Genomic DNA, 21,728 nt, shown 5'->3' on the forward strand with positions numbered 1-21,728 from the left:
AAAACCAAAAAAAAAAAAAAAAAAAAAATGAATATGCTAATGAAAGTAAAGATTTAGTCAAGAAGAAGAAACTTATAATATTGTAGCTGCTCATGGTTATTTTGGTCGATTAATCTTCCAATGTGCTAGTTTCAACAACTCTCGTTCTTTATATTTCTTCCTAGTTGCTTAGCCTGGAGTAGGTATTTAGTTCATTGCCTTAGATATTAGAACTATTAGAACTATGACTTTCAAGTACTACAGTAGCTAAGGATGACATATGGCAATGACCTATAACAGTATAAAATGTAAAAACTTGTTTCCAAATTTCTGGAGAAAGAATTTTATTTTCTGAATATATAGAAATGAAGATTCAAACAACATTTGAATGTTTAAACTAGTTGAGTTATTACTGACTACGTGGCAAATATAAATAATAAACATCCATTTGTTTATTTCACATACGACAAACATAGGGGTGTTAATTGTATGAACAAAAGAAGGTAGTAAAAGAAGGGGGCATTTTAAGATGGGTCAAATCCAAGCCAAATAGAATATTTTCCTTCTTACTATTAACGTTGAGAATATGGTTCCAACCCATCATGACGTGAATTCTTTTTCTTTTTTTAAAATAAAAATAAATAAAGAGAGAAAAAGTAATAAGAAAGAAGAGAGGAGGGGAGTAAGGAGTCTCATGAGTCATCTCGTTCTCATTATCCCAAAGATGTATATATAAAATTTGGGGATGGAAAAAAAAGATGAGGATCTCAAACAAACAAATGGCAGCCGACCAAAACGCTAAGGCACCATTCTTTTTTCTTCTTTGGTTATAATACCTCACAAAGCAAAAAGGGGTTTTCAATGGCATCATTTTGGTCCCACTTTCTGTCCCTTCTTTGCTTAATCAAACCCCACTAAAACAAATCAAACAACAGCTGTACGATTTCAACCCAGATTCCTTCTTGCTTCACAATAACTCCAGCTTCAATTATTAATTTCATTCCGAGAAAGCTATATTATTATAATATATAAAAACTAATTCAAGCATAAACCAATTAGCTAAGATATATAAGTCTGAGGTTTGAGTTCCTCCACTCCAAATGTGTCATTTATAGTAATTAATATTACTTAATTAGTTTCTATTTTTACCATACATCATCTCGATATAAAAATCTCACCAGTAAAATTGAGTTTTTAAGTTCCATAGATAATAATATTAAGAGTTTTAAAAAGTGAAATTCTGAAAAAATGAGAATATTAAATGTCTTATGAGAAGAAACAAACAGACCCATAGAGTTGATACTAAATTTGAGAGGTAAAAGGATTAGATTGAAAAAAGAAGTGGTTAAAAGTTGAAGGACCAAGGGGACCAAAATAGAATAAGGAAAAAGTTCAAGGACCAATAGATGTAGCGCACGACCAACTTTGCCTTACTAAAAGTTCCATTAAGACACTCACTATCCAAATTCATTGAAAGAGAACCCTGAAATCTTTTCTTATACATCATCATCAAGCTTAACTTCAGCAATAAACGACAATCAATAGTTTCTCAGGAGAAAAAGAAAGACTAGCAAAAGGGAATATTATAAATCAGTACAGCGAAGACGATGTATAGCACAGGTAAAGCAAACACTAAAAAGGAGATCAAATGGTAAAGGGCTCCTTTCAGAGTTGAGGTTCATAAATGAATAAATGACACAAAGGCCAAGAGAGAAAGAGAGAGCAAATTGTGGAAGTTGGGGACAACAAAAAACACCTAAAAATAAGGGAAAAGCTTTGAATTGCTGCTACTACTACGATCATTAAGAACCATCTCTCACCAATAATTTTGAAGGTTTTCTGGCATTCCAACCCTTTGTCTGGTGCAATTATTGGAAAGGATCTGTGCAATTTAAGGTAGGTGCTTTGTTGGGTTGCAGTTTTAATAACAGAGTTTCTTTTTTTACTTCTTGCGTGTAGTGCAAGCATGGAGGTGGGATTGATGCAGAGACAATGGGTCGAGTACACGAAGTCGCTATTCTTGGAGGTATGAATGAACAAAAACAAAGATCAAATCAGAGATGGGTTTTGCTTTTGTTGTTTGGTTTTTTGGTGTTTTTTTCTATGTTGGGGAGAGTGGGATTTCTTGTTTTGTCGTCTCGTTGTTAGATGAGAAACGATATGATATTAATCAAAAGAAAAGATGATGGCCTAAGGGTCAGGGTAGAGAGAACCACCTCCCCAAGAACAACTATAAGAAAGCATTCGAGTTGTTAACCATCGTGGAAAGGTTGTAGTTACAAAAGAGTTTCCTATGAGTATAACTCAACCAAGAGGAAGTTAACTGTGTCCAGTTCTTATACATTTCTTGTTTTGTGGTCTCAAAGTGATTCTTGAATTTGGTTTTCTGGTGTTTTGTCCTTGTTGGGGAGGGCTAGGATTTCTTGGACAGTCAGTTTATAGAGCTGCAAAAACTGCAAGATGAGGGCAACCCAGATTTCATTGCTGAAGTGGTGTCTCTGTTCTTCGAGGATTCCGAGAGGCTACTCAATGATCTCACCGCAGCATTGTGAGGCTTCTCGAGGCTTATAATCTATGAGTTTCTTTGTTTTGAATGAGTTTTCCCGGAATTTTTATGGGGTTTTCTTTTTTCTTTCCCTTACCTTTTTTCAGAGCTCAACCTGACGTGGACTTTCAAAAGATTGATGGCCATGTTCATCAGCTTAAAGGAAGCAGTTCTAGGTAGGCATAACACTTCAAGGAAGCCTCTTTAGTACCTGCTTTTCCTTATATCCTTGTGCTAAAGAGCTTTTGGGCTTGGGAGCTATTTTGAAAAATAGTCTTATGGATTTATTTTGTAAGAATTTTCCTAAAAAGAGGAAGGCTATTTTTCATAATAGCTCCCAAACAGCCAGTTTTCCTAACTTAAAGCATAGGGTGAATAAAGTTTTCATTTACAGCTCGTGATGGGCTCTCTCTCAGATCTATGTTCCAATTCTAAAAGAGAACTAAATAGTAATCTAAAAAAGATGATCAATTTTAGAACCGAAAATCAACTGAATGAAGAATTCTGTAACTTCTGTGATTGACAGCATAGGTGCACAGAGAGTTAAAAATGTCTGTATTACCATGCGCAGCTTCTGTGAGGAACAGAACATTGAAGGGTGAGTTCTTATTTACTTAAGGCTAAGCTGGGTTGTTATGATGCTTAGGTTCAAGTAGGGTTTCGATTCTTGAATTTTACCTAGGTCCCTAAATTTTTGAAGTTCATTCTTGGAACTAGAGCTTTTATCTACTTTCTAATTTGGTTTTCTTTAACATTTATAACCTCAATGTTTTACCATGAAATACTTTCATTATTATCAAACTTTTTTTTACAATTATTTTGGTCCCAGAGTTGCTAAAAACAAAATCAAAAGTTTTTCTAGGTGAGCTCCTGCAACATATGTGCGATAGTGAAAACAATGAAAATTGTGGGTGCAGGTGCCTAAGATGTCTGCAACAATTAAAGCAAGAGATCTGCCTCGTGAAAAACAAGCTTGAGAATCTATTCAGGGTCAGTACATAAGACTGTTATTATTATTATTATTCTTATTTTGGGTAAGAAACTGAGAATTAAGAGAAACGAAAAAAAAAAATGTACAAGAACAGACAAAACAGTACATAGACTATTGTTTTAAAAACTAGCAGATCCTTCATAATTTCGAAGGATTTATACGTTAAATTGTTATTGCAGATGGAGCAACAAATTGTGGCTGCTGGTGGGTCGATCCCTACAACAGAATTGATATTCTAAGTCAAATGCGAGAGAATACTTCCTAGAGCCACAGTTGTTGGGAGTGTCGTTTTACCATTTTCTTGGGGTCCTTGACATTATTGTTCTTCTGTTTGATGAGATCTCTATGAAAGTTTAACGCGTGAGGAAGTATTTTCTTTGGATAGGAGCGAGGAAGTATTTTCTAAACCATGCCACTTTCCTGTGTGACGTCAATGTTAAAAGAAGGTTGTATTTAAAGATTCCGATGGAGTTCCACATTGTGAACAACAAGACCTGGCTTTTTATAAATATTTGAGGACTCTCTTTTTCAAGTTGATTTTAAAGGTAAGTAAAAGCTCTACCACAGGTGTCCGAGTGTGCCTTTTCCAAATTGATTATACAATTGGGAGAGGTTTTCTACGGCCGGTTTTACAGGGGTGTCACACCAAATGTGCGGATACATACATAATTTTCAACTACGTAATCCCAATAGTGAACATTAATACTAGATCAGAGACTAACCTAAGCAAGTCGATGAGCCCTGGTAAAAGAAAAATGATTTATACATTGAGAGAGCGAGAGGATGCACTTTTCCTGCCCCTCTTTGGAGAAAGATTATGATAATTTATCTGAAAAAAGGATTTTAATCTTGAAGAGTGTAACCTTCCCCTTAAGGAGGAAGGTGAAATTCTTGGATGGTTGAGCATTGTAATGGATTCTTGTAAAGAGTTTCCATATGACACCTCGGCGTCAGATATACTTGACGATTTAGGTGGAAGTTTGAGAATTATCAATGAATTTGGATTAAAAATAAACACCAAGTCTATGAACGGATAACCACTCATTTTCCCCCTTCCACTTGGCTTCTCCTACTCCTAATTTAGCACAAACGTTCTAAAAACTTGAGTAAAACAAAACAAAATGTATCTTCAGTTGCATGGAAAAGATTTTATTGAAGGTGATGTTTGAAGTAGCAGATTATAACATCAAGCAAGGCTGCAAAATTCTATATTTCTTCTTAATATTTTTTCTCAAGCAATATTGTTCAGCAAGGCAAAACTTCGTTCCAAGTTTTCCACAACATGACAAACAATCTGGTTGAGAGTTCATGATGTATGTTAGCACATTTAAGATTATTTTGTGTTATTATTAAGAAAGACGGATTGCAGGAACTGCAAATAGTTTAAAATCTCCACTGGTTTGAAAGTTTTATGAAGTAGGATGGAGAAAATTGACCTTCCATTACATTATGTTATAATGTTTAATATCAAGTAAGAATTTAGAAATCCATCATAGTCTAGCGGCAGTCCTTTCATGGAGATCCGTGAAATTTAGTCATCTTAGAGGGGAACAATACTATGCAAAGATTCAGATCTGTTCAGCTCAACCAATTCAGACTTCAGACTACTAAAAATGGTCAAAATGTTTCCAATTCCCCTAGAAACCAAGATATTATAGCTTGCTCGCTCATTCAAAATCCAAATTCTGAAATATTAGTCACCCTTTATCATGGTACAGGGTTGATTAACTAAGAAAGATCATAAGATGAATAAAGTCTCGGGTCAGAGGTTTCTTTCTAACTTGATTGGGGAAAAGAGTCTAGACTCAGTACAATTAATTTCGTGTGTACGTTCCTACAGAACACTACATAGACTGTCATGTTCGTAGACATGATTGCCATATGTATTTGCTCAAACATTCTGCAGAAATTCCTTTCTCATCTCCCTTCTCATGGTTACGAGGACGAGAAGAGATAGGTATATAAGTTGATTCAAAGACCTGGCGGAAAGGTAACTACTAATTTTATAATTAGAAGTTACCACAAGTCAGAAAAATGGGACAGATTATTTGCACATGGACAGTAACTTATTGCCAAGTGAGATTTATGATGTTTCCCCATTTGAGCTTATGAATAAAAAAAGAGCAAAGAAACATGATTACAAGACAGTAGGGCATTATGGCTTTGTTTGTATGCTTAACTACAGATCCACCGAGTTGTAGTTCTATCTAGACAGGTTCAAAGGTATCCATCGTTTTCTTCAATTTTCTTATTGAAGCCTCCTCCGTTGTACTTCAATTAGTTGATTTTGTTTGAAATTGCTCCATCAGCACCAGAATGCCGAATTTGCACGTAGTAGTAACAAAACATCACAAAAGACTACTTCTATCTTTAGTTCTTATCAACTTATGTACACAGTTCCACCTCTAACAAATATTCAGTCTTAAACTAAAAATTCCCATTCACAATATCAGCCAACTTCGCTCATTAAAACTAACGCTATCTAATTTCTTGTCAGAATGAGTCTTTCGTAAGCAGTAGTTCACCACGTCTCAGGTACGAATATCACTATCCACATATCCGAGTGACTAAGAGTGCATAATGGAAACATTGAAGGCTGAGCGTTGAAGCATTACGATTTCTTTTCCTTTCTTAGCCTTTCTTAGCCTTCTTTAACTAAATCAACTCAGTAGGTGCTAATTAACACGTTATTACGTTATTACGAGAAAAAAAAAATCAGATCCGCTTATTGAACTTTACTAATGCATATGAAACCATTCAATTATCCCGAACTACACAATTCAAATAACTGAGATTTTCACAAAACCTGATGAAGCAGCCTCCGAATAGCACCCGATCCGGAATTCTTTCCATCATTTCCTTCACGGACGCCAGAGTCCGATTCGTCGTGGTACCATCCCACCGATTTCTGAGCTTCCAGAACGATCTGAGAGAGACCTGAAATGCATGTCCATAACGAAGAATTCAAACTCCATTCAAAGCTCAGACAAACATAAACATACAAATTTATCATTCAATTAACGCACCTTCTTTGACGGTCTGTTTGTTCTGGCGAATATCATGTACAGTTGCGGAAATCTTCCAGTACAGAGGACGACCGACATAGAACACGACGAGGAGGAGGATCACCACCATAACAACGCGAAACGTAATCCTAGCCGTCGACGACGCCATTGTTTCCGATGGTTATATCTTGTGGAGAGAAACAAAGAAGCAGAGACTGTGATCTATCAGAGCACAGAGATTCCCACGAGGGAGTTGAAATGGTTAGATCAGGCAAAAAGAAGAGAAGCTCCGTGCTTTCACCTTGCTATTTATATCTGTCCTATTTATCGATTCAATTTTCTCTTATGCCAGCTGTCGTTAAAATTTACGTAATATTTTAATTTTATTTTAGTACTATTTTATTTGTATTTATATTAAGAATTTTTTTTAATTATTTTTTAAAATTAAATGATATTTTTTATTAATTTAATTTAATCGAGTCAAAGTTGAAGTTATAACTTTCACGGAGATGAGTTTAGAATGAAAGATGAAAATCAACCTAAGGGTATTATGTCGAGAAATCTTTGATTATAATTTTCAGTATGAGTACGGTAAACAACGCAAGAACAAGGATCGCCACATCGTTAGATCACTTGTGCTATACTCAATTAGTGTGACAGATAGAAAAGAACGACAAAAACTAAGGGGGAGGACACTCCATTATGGTGGTCGAGCGACCGTTAGATGTCCTTTATTAAAACCATCGTTACACAAGTCCTTTACACTTGTAAACGTTTCAAAACTATTCTTGGAGTAAAAAACCCATTAGAATGTTAAACAAAAATTGAGATTCAGACAAGTGTGACAGTTACAATCTAGAATGAACGTTGAGACCGCTACACTATTTCAGGTCACTGTCACATCATTTCAGGTCCTAATTTTCATTTAAAATTCTAACGGGTTTCTCATTCGAGTAGTTTTGAGACGTTTATAAAATATAAAAGGCGTTCACGAGCCTATCTCAAATATTTAATATTATTATTTCATTCTAAGAAGAGAAATAAAATAAAATAAAATAAAATATAACCCAAAATAAATGGGTTTCAATTCAAAATTTCAAGTCCTGTTCTTGCTGGGTTGATGCAGGCTTGGATTTCTTCTAATGTCTTGCCTTTGGTTTCTGGCACTAACTTGGCCACAAACACAACAGTCAACAAAGAGAACACTGAATAAACATAAAATGTCCCTACAAAAATAAAATAAATAAATATTAATAATATTAAAACACCAATAAAATCCATTATTTATTTATTTATTTATTTATTTAAACAACTTGAAAGGAATTACCTGAAGGACTCCAACTCATGAGGAAGTTGAAGGTATAGGAAACAGCCCAAGCACCTAACCAATTCACCAAAACCACCAAGCTCCCAGCAGCTCCTTTCACATGAATTGGGAAGATCTGTCATCAAAATTGCCTTTAGGTTCGAGAAACGGTTCGAACTACGAGTATAATGAACCCAAACTCTAACCCTTTTATAGATATTCGAGTGATTAATGCAAACTCAAATTGTCTTTAGGTTCGAGAAACTTCTACGAGTATAATGAACCTTAACCCTAAACCCTTTTATAGATACTCAAGCGATTAATGCAAACTCAATTGTCTTTAGGTTCGAGAAACTTCTACGAGTATAATGAACCTTAACCCTAAACCCTTTTATAGATACTCAAGCGATTAATGCAAACTCAAATTGTCTTTAGGTTCGAGAAACTTCTACGAGTATAATGAACCCGAACCCGAACCCTAAACCATTTTATAGATACTCGAGTGATTAATACAAACTCAAATTATCTTTAGGTTTAAGAAACTTTTCGAACTTCGAGTATAATGAACCCGAAACCTAAATCCTTCTATAGATATTTGAGCGATTAATGCAAACTCAAATTATCTATAGGTTCGAGAAACTTTTCGAACTATGAGTATAATGAACCAAAATCCTAAACCCTTCTATAGATACTCGAGCGGTTAATGCAAACTCTTACAGTGTTTGTTTCATCGATTAGGTTTGTGAGAATCGGGGTAAGAAACTAAACCTATATTAGGTACGCTAGTTTATTTATGGTGACAGCCCTAACTTTTACGAGACCATAAACCTGCCAACCACATATGATCCTCTCGTAATTCAAAAAAAAATCTTACTTTTACTCGAAAAGTTTGTTTAACGGTAAGATGAAAGAACATCGATACCATGTCACCCTCCCTTCTTTTTTGCAAATACGGTCCTATAATTTGATATAATTGCAAATACGTCCCCGATAGTTCGGTGTCGTGTGTCGGTAAGAAGGGGTGAATTTGCAATTGTATGAAACTAAGGGGATGTAATTTTGTGCTTTTGTATGTATTGATACGTGGATGGAAATTGAATAAGTTACCTCAGACATTATGACCCATGGAACAGCTCCCATTCCTATTGAGAAGGATGCTATGTATGTCTGAATTTGAAAGGGAAAGAAGTGTAAGTTAGCCAATGTGGAGTAATGTGAAGAAAAACAAACACAATCTCGTTTGATAACGATTCCGTTTTTAGTTCTTAGTTTTCAAAATTTAGCTCGATTTTCGATATCAATTTTAGGGAGTAGATAACAAAGTAAAGAAACTCGTGTTTATAAAATTTTAGTTACCAAGACTCCGGAAATGGCAAGGACCGGGACCCAAGCGAGCAACAAGCCATGCCCCTACATCATAAACGAATTTACAAACAACGTAGAAACTATAACAGCTCAAGTCCACCGCTAGTAAATATTGTCTTCATTGGGTTTTCCCTTTTGAGCTTCCACTCAAGGTTTTTAGAATGCGTCTACTGGTGAGAGGTTTCCACACCCATATAAGGAATGCTCCGTTCCCTTCTCCAACCGATATAGAATCTCACAATCCACCCCCTTGAGGGCCCAGCGTCCTCACTGGTACACCTCTCGGTGTCTGGCTTTGATACTATTTGTAATAGGTCAAACTCACTACTAGCAGATATTATACACTTTGGGCTTTTCCTTTCGAAATTCCCCTAAAGGTTTTTAAAACGTGTCTACTAGGAAGAAGTTTCCACACCCATATAAGGAATGTTTCATTCCCCTCTACAACCGATGTGGGATCTCACACCATTTGGTTTCTTGTCTCTGATATTATTTGTAACAGTCCAAGCCTATCGCTAGCAGATATTGTCCTATCGAACTTCCCCCAAGGTTTTTAAAACGCGTCTCCTAGGGAGAGGTTTCCACACCCATATAAGAAATGTTTCGTTCCCCTCTCTAACTAATGTGGGATCTCACAATCCACCCCCCTTGGGGCTGACACACTGTCCGGTGTTTGACTCTAATACTATTTGTAACAGCTCAAGCCCACCGCTAGCAAATATTGTCTTCTTCAGGCTTTCCCTCAAAGTTTTTAAAATTCATCTATTGTGAGATCCCACATCAGTTGAAGATAGGAACAAAGCATTCCTTATAAGGGTGTGGAAACCTCTCCCTAGTAAACACATTTTAAAAACCTTGAGGGGAAGCCCGAAACAGAAAACCCAAAAAGGACAATATCTATCCAGAGTGAACTTGAGCCATTACACAAACAAAACGAAATGAAACGACAAGTTTTCTAACAACGATGGATTGAGTACATACCTTGAGAAAGAACGAAGTTCCAGCTAAAAAGCACCCTAAAAACGTCCCACTAGCAGACACCTTCAAACGCATAAACCATATCAAAAGGACATCAAACTTAGCTCTTTCTTTCCTTCAAATGTTCATATATCAAAGAGAAAGATGCAAGAGATTCATACCATTATAAGCGGCTTACGCCCCGACTTATCCATAAGAATCGCTCCGATCACCGTTATCGGAACCTGTTAATACCAACCTCGTTTACTTAATATCACAGCTGAAAATGGTAAGCTAAGTGTCAGCTATCAAAGTACCTGAAGGCAAGCATAAGAAATGGTACCACTTTTGCTTGCTGAGGGGCCTGCAGTTCATATCACAAGAATTGATAAGCAAATATAGAAGCAATAGAAATGAAGAACAAGCCAATGCTTGTTCATATCATACCAGCTAATGCAAAGGTTTCACTTGCATAGAAACCAATTCCATTGATGCCTCCAAATTGTTGGAATATCATTAGCCCCACACCGATCTAAACAATAATCATTAAAGTTATGCATGGAAAAGCGAATTCAAGATGAAAGTTTCACAAAGAAAATGAAGAACATTACAATAACAGGACGAATATATTTGCTTTGGAACAGTTCTAGGAGTCTGGCTTTTGGAAGTCTTTGAAGTGTTTCATTGTAATCCTGTTCGTAAAACGAAGAGTTCGTTATTTTTTTAGAAAATGACGATGTCATCGGGGATCCCGACAACGAAGATTAGGAGAATTACTTTGATTTCAGCTGCCTCGTCGGAGATATCGACGTCTTTTCCACGAAGTCGCTGCAATGCAGCTTGGAAGCCTTTCTCGTTACCGACCTTTGCCTGTAAAGAAGTTGAGTCGTTAGAAAGTCAATCCAAACACGCGCTAAGTTTTATGTTCGTTTGTTTTTTGATTTGGAAAACACAAAGTGAAAAGGGTCGGATTAAAGGAATGGTGTATTACGAGCCATCGAGGCGACTCTGGAACGAACCATAGACCAACGATCAGAAAAACACATGGAATGATTCCTGCATATCAATGTCAATCATTCAATAATAGGCTTAATGGTTAGAGTATGAGATCCCACATTGGTTGGACAGGGAAACAAAATATTTCTTATAAGACTGTGGAAATCTCTCCCTAGTAGACGCGTTTTAAAATTGTGAAACTGACGGTGATATGTAACGAGTCAAAGCGGGCAATATCTGCTAACAGTGGGCTTGGGCTGTTATAAAAGATAACAGAGCCAATCACCGAGCAATGTGCCAACGAGAACGCTTGACTCATAAGAGGGGTGGATTGTGAGATCCCACATCGATTGGATAGGAGAACGAAGCATTTCTTATAAGGGTGTGGAAACCTCTCGTTATATGTAACAGGTCAAAGCAGACAATATCTGCTTACGATGGGCTTGGGCTATTACAAATAGTATTAGAGCCAGTCACCGGATAGTATGCCAGCGAGGACACTGGGCTCCTAAGACTGATGGATTGTGAGATCCCACATCGGTTGGAGAGGGAAATGAAACATTTCTTTATAAGGGTGTGGAAACCTCTCTCTAGCAAACGCGTTTTAAAATTGTGAGGTTGACGGTGATACATAACGGGTCAAAACGGACAATATCTGCTAACAGTGGGCTTAGGCTATTACAAATGGTAGTAGAGCCAGTCACCGGGCGGTATGCCAGCGAGAATGTTGGGCTCCTAAGAGGGGTGGATTGTGAGATCCTACATCGGTTGAATAAGTGAACAAAACATTTCTTATAAGGGTGTGAAAACCTCTCCCTAGCAGATGCGTTTTAAAATCGTGAGGCTGATGGCTATACGTAACAAGCTAAAGCGGATAATATCTGCTAGCGATGGGCTTGGGCTGTTACAAATGGTATCAGAGCTAGTTACTGAACGGTGTGTCAATGAGAATGCTAGGCTCCTAAGAGGGATGGATTGTGAGATCTTACATCGGTTGGATAAGTGAACGAAACATTTCTTATAAGGGTGTGAAAACCTCTCCCTAGCAGATGCGTTTTAAAATCGTGAGGCTGATATACGTAACAAGCTAAAGCGGACAATATCTGCTAGCGATGGGCTTGGGCTGTTACAAATGGTATCAGAGCTAGTTACTGAACTGTGTGCCAATGAGGATGCTAGGCTCCTAAGAGGGATGGATTGTGAGATCACACATCGGTTGGAGAGGAGAACGAAACATTTCTTATAGGGGTGTGGAAACCTCTCCTTAGCCGACGCGTTTTAAAATCATGAGATTGATAGCGATACATAACAGGTCAAAGCGGACAATTTCTATTACCGTACCAGTTAAAGCGAGAGTTCTCCATGATATCACTGTTCCTAACAAGAAGGCAATGGATGAGCCTGTAACAATCATAAGCTGCACCATAAATAAAGAAGCAAATGAGAATCTCTTTGTCATTTAAAAAAAGAGTCTATTTTTTTCATACTCTTCACCTGATTGAGTGTTGTGAGGCCTCCACGTAGATTCTTTGGGGCTATTTCTGCTATGAATACAGGAACCTGTTGTTGTTTGGAGTTAAAACATGAAAGAACTCATACAAGAGGAAAGAAGAAAGCTATGCAAACTTTTACCACATAAGAGAAAACTCCAATCCCATAACCAGTCAGCACTCTTCCGAAGTATAGGGATAAAGCTCCCTTTGATAGAATCACAGACAAAGCAAGCAATGTCAGTAAGGTAATATTGCTTATTCTTAGTCAAAGATCACGTGTTCTATAAACGTTGCATAAAGCTCGTACCGTCGATAAGTAAACCGCTAGCCAACCCGTAATGCAGAATATAGCTGAAACTCTCATAGCCTGCACATATCAAACGGATCATTATATAGTTATGTAATAACCCAAGTCCATCGTAGCAGATATTGTCCGTTTTGGATCGTTACGTATCGTTGTCGGTCTCATGTTTTAAAACACGTCTGCTAAGGAGAGGTTTCCACACCTTTGTAAGGAATGCTTCGTTTCCCTCTCCAACTAATGTGGGATCTCACAATCCACCCTCCTTGGGGGTTCAGCGTTCTCTCTGGCACACTGTCCGGTGTCTGGCTCTGATATCATTTGTAACAGCCCAAGCCCACTGCTAGCGGATATTATACGCTTTTGCTCGTTACGTATTGTCGTCTAGCTCACGGTTTTAAAACGCGTTTACTAGGGAGAGATTTTCATACCTTTGTAAGAAATGTTTTGTTTCTATCTCCAACTAATGTGGGATCTAACAATTCACCCTTCTTGGGGGCCCACCATCCTCGCTGACACAGCTCCAGTGTCTGGCTCTAATACTATTTGTAACAGCTCAAACCCACCGCTAGCAGATATTGTCCTTTTGGTTTGTTACATATTATTGTCAGCCTCACGATTTTAAAACACATGTGCTAGGGAGAGGTTTCCACACCCTTATAAGGAATGTTTTGTTCCTCTCTCTAACTGATGTGGGATCTAATAATCCACCCTCCTTGGGGGTTCAACGTCCTCGCTAACACATTGTCCGGTGTCTAGTTCTGATATCATTTATAACAGTCCAAGCCCACCGCAAGCAGATATTGTCCGCTTTGACCCGTTACGTATTGTTGTCAGTCTCACGGTTTTAAAACACGTTTTCTAGGGAGAGGTTTCCACACCCCTATAAGGAGTGTTTCGTTCCTCTCTCCAATTGATATGGGATCTTGGGGCCCAACATTCTCGCTGGCACACCGCTTAGTGTCTGGCTATGATACCATTTATAACAGCCCAAGCCCACCGCGAATAGATATTGTCTATTTTGGTCCGTTACGTATCGTCGTCAACCTCACAGTTTTGAAACACGTCTACTAGGAAGAGATTTCACACTCTTATAAGGAATGCTTTGTTCCCCTCTCCAACCGATGTAAGATCTCATAGTTAACGAGGTAAAAAAAAACACAACATCTGACTAATTTACCCCTTTTCGACCGATGAAGTCTGCAATCGGACCGCTCGTTACAGCACCGACCATTGCTCCAATTGTTAATATTGATCCAAACATGGAATACTGTCATTAAAACTCAAAAAGTTAGAAGTCGCTTGCCAATCTGAGACACTTTTTGTGAGGAGAGAAATAAACCTGAGGAAGAGAGAGATGAAGTTCTTCCCTGATCACAGATTGAGTTGGTGCTGAATAGCCCACCTGCAAAAAGTACAACACAAATTGAACAAACCTTGTTCCATTTTTGTTTCCCTTTTTTCATATTTCCTTATCTGATTCAAAAACAAAAGGAAGATTCACCCATAAACTCAGGAGCTCCCCAAGAACGCCAAAAAACAAAAACCAAATTCTTAAATTTGTCGCTATAAGTTCAAATTTAACGAAGACATGTTCGAGAGCTATTTTGTGAGATTCCACGCCAATTGGAGAGGGTAATGGACGCTCGATTTCAAGGAGATGGATTGTGAGATCCCACATCGTTTGGAGAGAAGAACAAGTGTCAGCGAGGACGCTCGGCCCCATGATGGATTATGAAATCCCACGTCGTTTGGAGAGAGGAACGGGTGTCAACGAGGACGATTGGCCTTGAAAGGGGATGGATTGTGAGATCCCACATTGTTTGGAACGAGGAACGAGTATCAGCGAGGACGCTCGGCCCTGAAACCGATGGATTGTGAGATCCCACATAGTTTGGAGAAAGGAACAAGTGTCAGCGAGAACGCCCGGCCCCGAAAGAGGATGAATTATGAAATCCCACATCGTTTGGAGAGAGGAACGGGTGTCAGCGAGGACACTCGGTCCTGAAAGGGGATGGATTGTGAAATCCCACATCGTTTGGAGAGAGGAACGAATGTCAGCGAGAACGCTGGGCTCTAAAATAGGGTGGATTGTGAGATCCCATGTCGATTGAAGAGGGAAACTAAACATTCTTCTTAAGAGTGTGAAAACCTCTCCCTAGCAGACACATTTTAAAAATCTTGAGAGGAAGCTCAAAAGAGAAAAGTTCAAAGAGGACAATATCTACTAGCAGTGGGCTTAACGGTTACAAATTTTGATTTTTACCCTTCAAAACACGACTTTTCAAATAATCAATGATGATTTTGAAAATGAACAAAAGTCGTGATACTAACTATATCGCTCTCGAACATGCTCTAATCTTACAACGACAACATTCATACAAATAGAACTTACACACGATCCGAATTCAAAGGAACCATAAACAGCAACCAATGTGCAAAGCAAGACCATCCATAAGGAGGGCTCTCTTTTCATGGCTCTTTGAGCACCTTCACATTCAGAAGAATTGATAAGAAGAGGCTTTTCCAAGGCCTTTAGGCCATTGATTTCACCATTTTCGACATCCTTGTGCTCCCCAATGGCCATGGCAGCCTCTCGACAGAGCTAAGAACAAGAACACAGGACAGTTAGCAGAGATTAATGAAGAGAGGTAGCTAGCAAATTGAAGCTTAAATAGAAACTGGTGGAAGTGGCAATATATATTTAGAAGATATTTGTCCAAATGTGTAAAATCAGCCATTTCCAATGAGGACAGATCTGGATTTGCAAATGGGCAAAGCTGTCACTGACGTGGAGATTATTACAGCTGCCGCTTTGGTCTTGAAATAGGACAGACATTCACTGCAACTGCAGAGAAAACATGCAATGATTGAGTGTCTTTTTCTACTCATCTTCCTATGAGTTATGAGTCTATTAATAATAAATGTTTGGAAAAGGAATTTTTTTTATTTAAAAATTCTAAATATCTATGTACATTAATTCATTTCGACGGACCAAAATTTTAATTTTTCACAGATTATTTAAAGAGATGAGTAATATTTTGGTAATATGTAATTTCAATTATGCGTAACGAGTCAAAACGGACAATATTTTAACGGGGATTTGGACTATTTCAAATAGTATTAGAGTCAGCATTGGATGGTGTACCAGCAAAGACACCGAGCCCTCAAAGAAGGGCGGATTGTGAGATCTGTGTAGAAACCTCTCTTTTGTAGATTTAAAATTATGGGGCTAACAACAATACGTACTAGGCCAAAACGGACAATATCTGCTAACGGTGGACTTGTTTAAACGTGTCTTAATTCATCAAATCCATACCATTGCAATTCCAATTATAACCTGATGGAAAGTCCAATTCAATCAATTTCTATATGGGGTTTGAACATTTGTGTTGATATTATGTAATATGTTTATCTCTACATAGAAAAGCATAAAAATCAAATGTAGCGTTCTTACAAAAGTAGAAAGTAAATTGACAATGTTACTTGCTCTCTTTCTTCCCCCATCCAATGCCTGTTTGATGCAAGCTGCGCATTGCTTCTTAGAGTTTCTGAATTAGTTCATTATTGTGGTAACAAAGCCAGCTTGGATCATCTGAACGTAAGAAAATCAAGTAATTTTTTTTTTTTTTTTCTCATTCAAAAATTATACAACAAACACATTTGGATGAAGAAATATGAAAGAATATACATATACGTAGAGAAAAAACAGCATAAGCACATTTGGACCGAAGAAATACGAAAGAATATATATAAATACGTACAGAAAAAACAGATCTCAAAGAAAGAGACTCAATCCAACCGAAACAAGTCGAGCTGATAATAACAAAATTTCAAGAAATAGAAGCCCACAAATCAGCATTCAACCCATGGTCGAATCAAATACAAGCTATCTACATCAACCGAACACGTATGCCTACATCGATTTTTCGTTTCACAATAACAATCGTGATGAAGAAAATCACGAGATACCGAGGTATAGAGATGAGTTCATGACAACAATCCAAAAGGGGCTGCCAAAAAGATTGGTTCATCTTCTGTTTGCAAGAATGTATCCGGTTCGCAATCCGAGACATACACAAATAGTGCATTGTTATGAAGAAAACAAGGTTAACTAAGAGAAGGTAGGCAATAACAACAGTACTTGCTTATTTGCAAACAAGAATAATTTATTGGAATCAGTTTACATATATGAAGGAAATCATTCCAAGGGACATGCTTTCTCAAATGCTTCCTGCTCTTTGCGACATAAATCGAACTCATTCGTATTGTAGTACATGCAACCGACATAAGCATCCATATCTTTCGTGCACCTTTGATGAAGATCTTTAAGCCTGCAAGGAGGAGAAGCAGCCTCTAGGTTCAATGTTTTATAATTTTATTACGAAACCGAGTTTTCGTTGAACAATATAAAAGAATATACACGCATTCAAAAAAAGGAGACCCGAAAACTACATAAAAGGGCTCCATCCAACATAATTTATCCAAGATTATATTACAAAAAATAACAGAGTTACCAAACTCCACAGGAAGACATTAAATCTCACATCCCAAAACGTGATCTTTCTGTATCTAGGTGAATTATTTCAACAGTAAGGCTGTCAATTTGAAATTGATAAGATTGGTGCGGCAAGTGAGAGAATACAAACAAAAGATGTAATGAAAAGATGTCTCACTCACAAAATATCCAGCTAAAAAGTGACAAAAAAAAGTGTTAAAAAAGATGACGAAATTGCAAAAGACGAGCAAGTAAAGATCAGTCAGAGTCAAAGATTACAAAATATCGACCAACTAAAGAAAAATGCATACTGTTCCTTTTTTTTTTTTAATAAACTATCAAACGCATTGTTGATAACTATTCAGTAGCAGTCACAAATCTGAAGTGCGATGGTTATTGAAACAATAATTTGCAATTCAATATATCTGGGACTCAAACAGAAAAGGAAAAAAAATTAAAAAAAAAAATCTGGTATTTATACTGAAATTTCATTCATTGAATTTTCTGTACATTATAGATCAGTTTAGGGATTTACAGCTCATCGTACCAATAATCTTAGTTTACAATAGACTGCCCCCTTGACTCTGGGGTCGACTCTCCACCCTTGTTGTGTACATCATTTATATTTCTTGTTATCCAATTAAAAATAATAGTGGGTGTACTACATCATAGATATCAAAATCAATATAATGCCCATAATCCATGCTGCAGTTCAATTTGTCGAGGAAGAAAAACATTGGAAACAAAAACATGGACTATCAAAACGACGACCCAGATTTTTTTTAATCTAAGAAACCTAACTTTCATAGAGAAAAATGAAAGAATTACAAGGACATACAAAAAAACAAGCCCGAGAAATTTTGAAGATCGCATTCCAAAACCTCACCAAACCTCGTCATCATACTACTGGTCGAAGATCCTATGATTACTATAAACTATTAGTATTCAAATATGTAACCATTTAATGAATCACAACATCCATGGCTCAGTTGGTTCAGTTGAAGATTATCTTTTTTTTTGTAATTCAGCTAATATCACCTCTCTTCCTACAAGATAGATGGAGAAGAAACTCCTCAATAATCTCATTTGGGTCTCTATGGTGGTCTAACTGAAATTCGAACGCCTCCAAAAGATAACTCTACATCAAATGCACGAAGTCACATCTCTAAAAAAATATTATCAAGGTCTTCCTCCACCTTCTGACAGAGGACACAACAAAACAGGTCAATAAACGAAGGCCACTTTCTCAAGAAGAGATAACTCAATCAAAGATAACCTATCAAATAAAAAAATTAACTTTCTTTGAAATCTTGATCTTCTAGAGAGTCGAGCACACAAAATATCTAGCAGGGGAGGGGTCCAATTAACAACATAAAAAGGGGCCACAGGAGAAGCCACCATGAGGGTTAGAGCTCCAAATATGCATATCCATCATCCCAGTCCTATAATCAGACTCCCTTATCAAAGATAGGTGAGTTGTGACATTCATCGCTCTTTTGTCATACAAGGAAAACAAGTCAAATGCCATTAAAGAGATGAAAACCCGGAATGCTGGCCACCACTTTTTTTTCCAAAGAACGAAAAAAACAGTCAAGAATGGCCATAATCTTATAACTCAATTCATCGAACCCAAGCCATCATTAGAATTCAAAACCCATAAAAAAGGGGAGCTAGTAGCCAAACTACATTCTTACCCCAAAGGAAATTAACATTTTCTTCTAAATCTTGTGGCAAATTTTGGCATGCATTAAGAAGAAAGGCTTGTAATCCTCTCGTGGTCCACGAAATGATCTTGATTAAACAAGCTAATTCTTTAGATAGAAGTTGATCTTGATTAAACAAGCTAATTCTTTAGATAGAAGTTAGCTTAATCTATTCGGGCCACCTATTACTAGGCCACAAGATTTCCATCGGTGTATCCTTGAATTAACATCATAAACAGCAATTATACAATCATCTCGAAATTTAGATAATCTTTCATCGTAAAATATGAACTTTTTTTTTTTTGTATGAAACAACTTTTATTGAGAGTGAATGAAAGAATACAAGGACATATAAAAAGAAATACCTCGAAAAGAAAGGGCTCCATTTGTGCAAGATAAAAGCTATAGAATAATACAAAAGATCTTCGAAATCAGAGCCTAAAGAGAAACATGAAGACTCACGAGGGATCAATCATCTGAAGGATCCGTCTACATACCTCTAAACCCTCTATTATTTCTCCCCCCAAATATCTCACAAAATAGAACATACTCTGACAAGCCATAAAAACCGACCATTTTCACGAAAAGGCAGATGAAGGAGGAACTCCCCGATCCTATCATTAGTATCCCTATGACATGCAAGCATGAAACCAAAGTTTGGAAGAAGCAACTCCAAATGGATCTCACAATCTCATATCTCTAAAGAATATGATCCAGGTTATCCACCGCCTTCTGGTAGAGAATGCAACAAAACAAGCCAACTAAAGAGTAAAACCTCCTTGAAAGTCAATCCAGAGTGTTAGCTCGTTCGTGTAAAATATAACAAAACCTTCTTTAGAATATTTTCCTCCGAAGAGTACAAAAGACATACTCACTAACGGGAGAAGGGTCCAATAAGCAACGAAAGAAGGATTTACAAGAAAAATCACTCAAAGAATGGACCAACCACTTGTTGTTATCAACAATATCTAAATCATTAGTATCTAGAACAATATAAGAGTAGAGATGACCGTGGGGCAAGGTGGGGCGGGGACGGGGAAGCCTTCCCTGCCTCCTATTTCAATCTCCATCTCCTATACCACTTTCCTCTATAGGCCTTTGTCTTTGTTGAGAATCTCCATAGCCATTAGGAGAGATGAGCAAGAATTTTGTTTCTAAGAGACCCTATCCCCAAACCACCGTTGCAAAGGGGGAGAGAGGTGATCTTCCACCTAACCAAATGGCTACCGGCCTTGTAATCACCATCACTCCAAAAAACAATCTCTGGCCCACTCTCAATATTACCCAGCAGAGCTTTGAGGAGATAAAAAATTAATAATACAGTGGCAGCCCATTATGCACAAAATGTATCAAGGGTAGGCATCCCCTGAAAGCAAGGAGCTTTTCCACTAGGCAATCTTTGCTTTGAACTTGTCAACTAACAGTTCCCAAAAAGAGAAGGAGCGATGGTTACCACCGAGTGAAAAACAAAGGTAATTTATGGGAAGATGATCCACTCTGCAGCCTAACTCCACCGCCAAATCCATTATTTCCACCGAGATTTGTAAAGGTGGAAGACCTCCACAGTGTATTATTTCCACCGTGCATGGTGACCATGGGGCTGAGATATCCATGGGTGACCTCATACGTTGACCATGCACACTATCAATTTAGTAAGATACAAGATTATCATCCTAAGATTTTATCACTACCTGTACTAATATCTTATGTCAACCCTACGAAATACCCAATATTTTCTTTCGAGTTTCCTGGTCCACTATTTGCCAGCGGAACAGAAGACGATCGTATGATTACTGAAGCAACGCATTTCTTAATCCCATATTTGCTCGCAGATCAGAAGACGATCATATGATAACTAAAGCAATTTTCAGGAGCAATCCAAAGGACAGCAAGCAACCATGGAAACCAGACCCGATCAAGAATGGCGAATCCATACTACGGCTAAGAAAATAACAAAATGATATTCGCTTACAGAGAGAGGACGCAGCGAGTGACTTGTTGGCCTTTGTCGAGGCATTTCTCCGGGTTCGGATCCTTCCTTTTGCACTGGAGGTATGCCACATTCTCCGATCGACACATGTTCGCAATGTGCTTTGACGAGGACATTAGCACCGCCGATGTAGGAATTGGATCTCCTGCAGCATCTACTGCGCTCGCCATCTCTAATTCGATCAATTCCTAATTCCAAAAAATAACAAAAACAACATAATAGAAATAATTTAGCGTGGTATCATCGCGAACAAAAATTTGCATACAAATCATGGCATAAAGTAAACTGACTCCTGATCAAACAAACGAATTGATCCTCGTTCCAACAAAAAAAATTCTAAAGAAACAGAAGAAAAAAAAGATCGTTTCTGAATTTGAAATTTTCAAACCTTTCAATCCACTGAGTCGGGTTCCGTAAACTAAGAGTGAGAATCTGAGAGAAATGCAGATCAGACCGAGTAAGGAGATAGCAGAGTATTAGGGTTAGAAATGCTAACTTACACGGGAACGACAGGAAGACAAAGTTGTAATTTGACTCTGATCAGAGGGCATTTATGTCTTTCACATATGTTCAGTTACAAAATTATTTCGTTTTTTTTA

At 37.6% G+C, this 21,728-nt stretch overlaps 4 protein-coding genes across 6 annotated transcripts in view; 1 reads left to right on the forward strand and 3 right to left on the reverse strand.

Moving 5' to 3' along the window:
* The window catches only part of LOC111499061, a 7,989-nt gene extending 1,169 nt beyond the window's left edge, over nt 1-6,820 (reverse strand). The window contains exons 1-2 of the mRNA XM_023150510.1: nt 6,542-6,820; nt 6,322-6,452 (exon numbers count right to left, since the gene is read on the reverse strand). Coding sequence (XP_023006278.1) covers nt 6,322-6,452; nt 6,542-6,689 — 279 coding nt within the window. The 5' untranslated portion in view covers nt 6,690-6,820. The remainder of the gene's footprint in view (nt 1-6,321; nt 6,453-6,541) is intronic.
* LOC111499060 (histidine-containing phosphotransfer protein 1-like) lies at nt 1,481-4,052 on the forward strand. 3 transcript variants are annotated; one of them, XM_023150508.1, is made up of 7 exons: nt 1,481-1,852; nt 1,939-2,005; nt 2,397-2,527; nt 2,632-2,700; nt 3,051-3,122; nt 3,442-3,514; nt 3,695-4,052. In XM_023150508.1, exons 2-7 carry the CDS (start codon nt 1,946-1,948, stop codon nt 3,752-3,754), a joined length of 465 nt encoding a protein of 154 aa, XP_023006276.1. In that variant the 5' UTR covers nt 1,481-1,852; nt 1,939-1,945; the 3' UTR covers nt 3,755-4,052. The 3 variants fall into 3 exon arrangements, with proteins under 3 accessions (XP_023006276.1, XP_023006277.1, XP_023006274.1); XM_023150509.1 differs by having other exon boundaries at nt 1,481-1,841; XM_023150506.1 differs by having other exon boundaries at nt 1,486-1,813.
* Nucleotides 6,821-7,288: 468 nt separating the features above from the next.
* On the reverse strand, nt 7,289-15,616 carry LOC111499153 (sugar transporter ERD6-like 16). Its single transcript, XM_023150653.1, has 19 exons — nt 15,334-15,616; nt 14,281-14,343; nt 14,119-14,208; nt 12,945-13,004; nt 12,777-12,842; nt 12,639-12,704; nt 12,486-12,561; nt 11,140-11,204; nt 10,926-11,018; nt 10,760-10,840; nt 10,596-10,680; nt 10,466-10,512; nt 10,331-10,393; nt 10,173-10,232; nt 9,183-9,236; nt 8,934-8,993; nt 7,848-7,962; nt 7,573-7,746; nt 7,289-7,533 (listed from the first exon to the last, which is right to left on the reverse strand). The coding sequence occupies exons 1-18, from the start codon at nt 15,523-15,525 to the stop codon at nt 7,604-7,606; spliced, it is 1,479 nt and encodes a 492-aa protein (XP_023006421.1). The 5' UTR covers nt 15,526-15,616; the 3' UTR covers nt 7,289-7,533; nt 7,573-7,603.
* A 1,331-nt stretch (nt 15,617-16,947) lies between these two features.
* LOC111499155 (NADH dehydrogenase [ubiquinone] 1 alpha subcomplex subunit 8-B-like) lies at nt 16,948-21,650 on the reverse strand. Its single transcript, XM_023150658.1, has 3 exons — nt 21,518-21,650; nt 21,112-21,317; nt 16,948-17,272 (listed from the first exon to the last, which is right to left on the reverse strand). The coding sequence occupies exons 2-3, from the start codon at nt 21,297-21,299 to the stop codon at nt 17,140-17,142; spliced, it is 321 nt and encodes a 106-aa protein (XP_023006426.1). The 5' UTR covers nt 21,300-21,317; nt 21,518-21,650; the 3' UTR covers nt 16,948-17,139.
* Between the last annotated feature and the right edge of the window lie 78 nt (nt 21,651-21,728).

This window comes from Cucurbita maxima, unplaced genomic scaffold (genome assembly GCF_002738345.1).
Source record: "Cucurbita maxima cultivar Rimu unplaced genomic scaffold, Cmax_1.0 Cma_Scf00026, whole genome shotgun sequence".
NCBI lineage: Eukaryota > Viridiplantae > Streptophyta > Magnoliopsida > Cucurbitales > Cucurbitaceae > Cucurbita > Cucurbita maxima.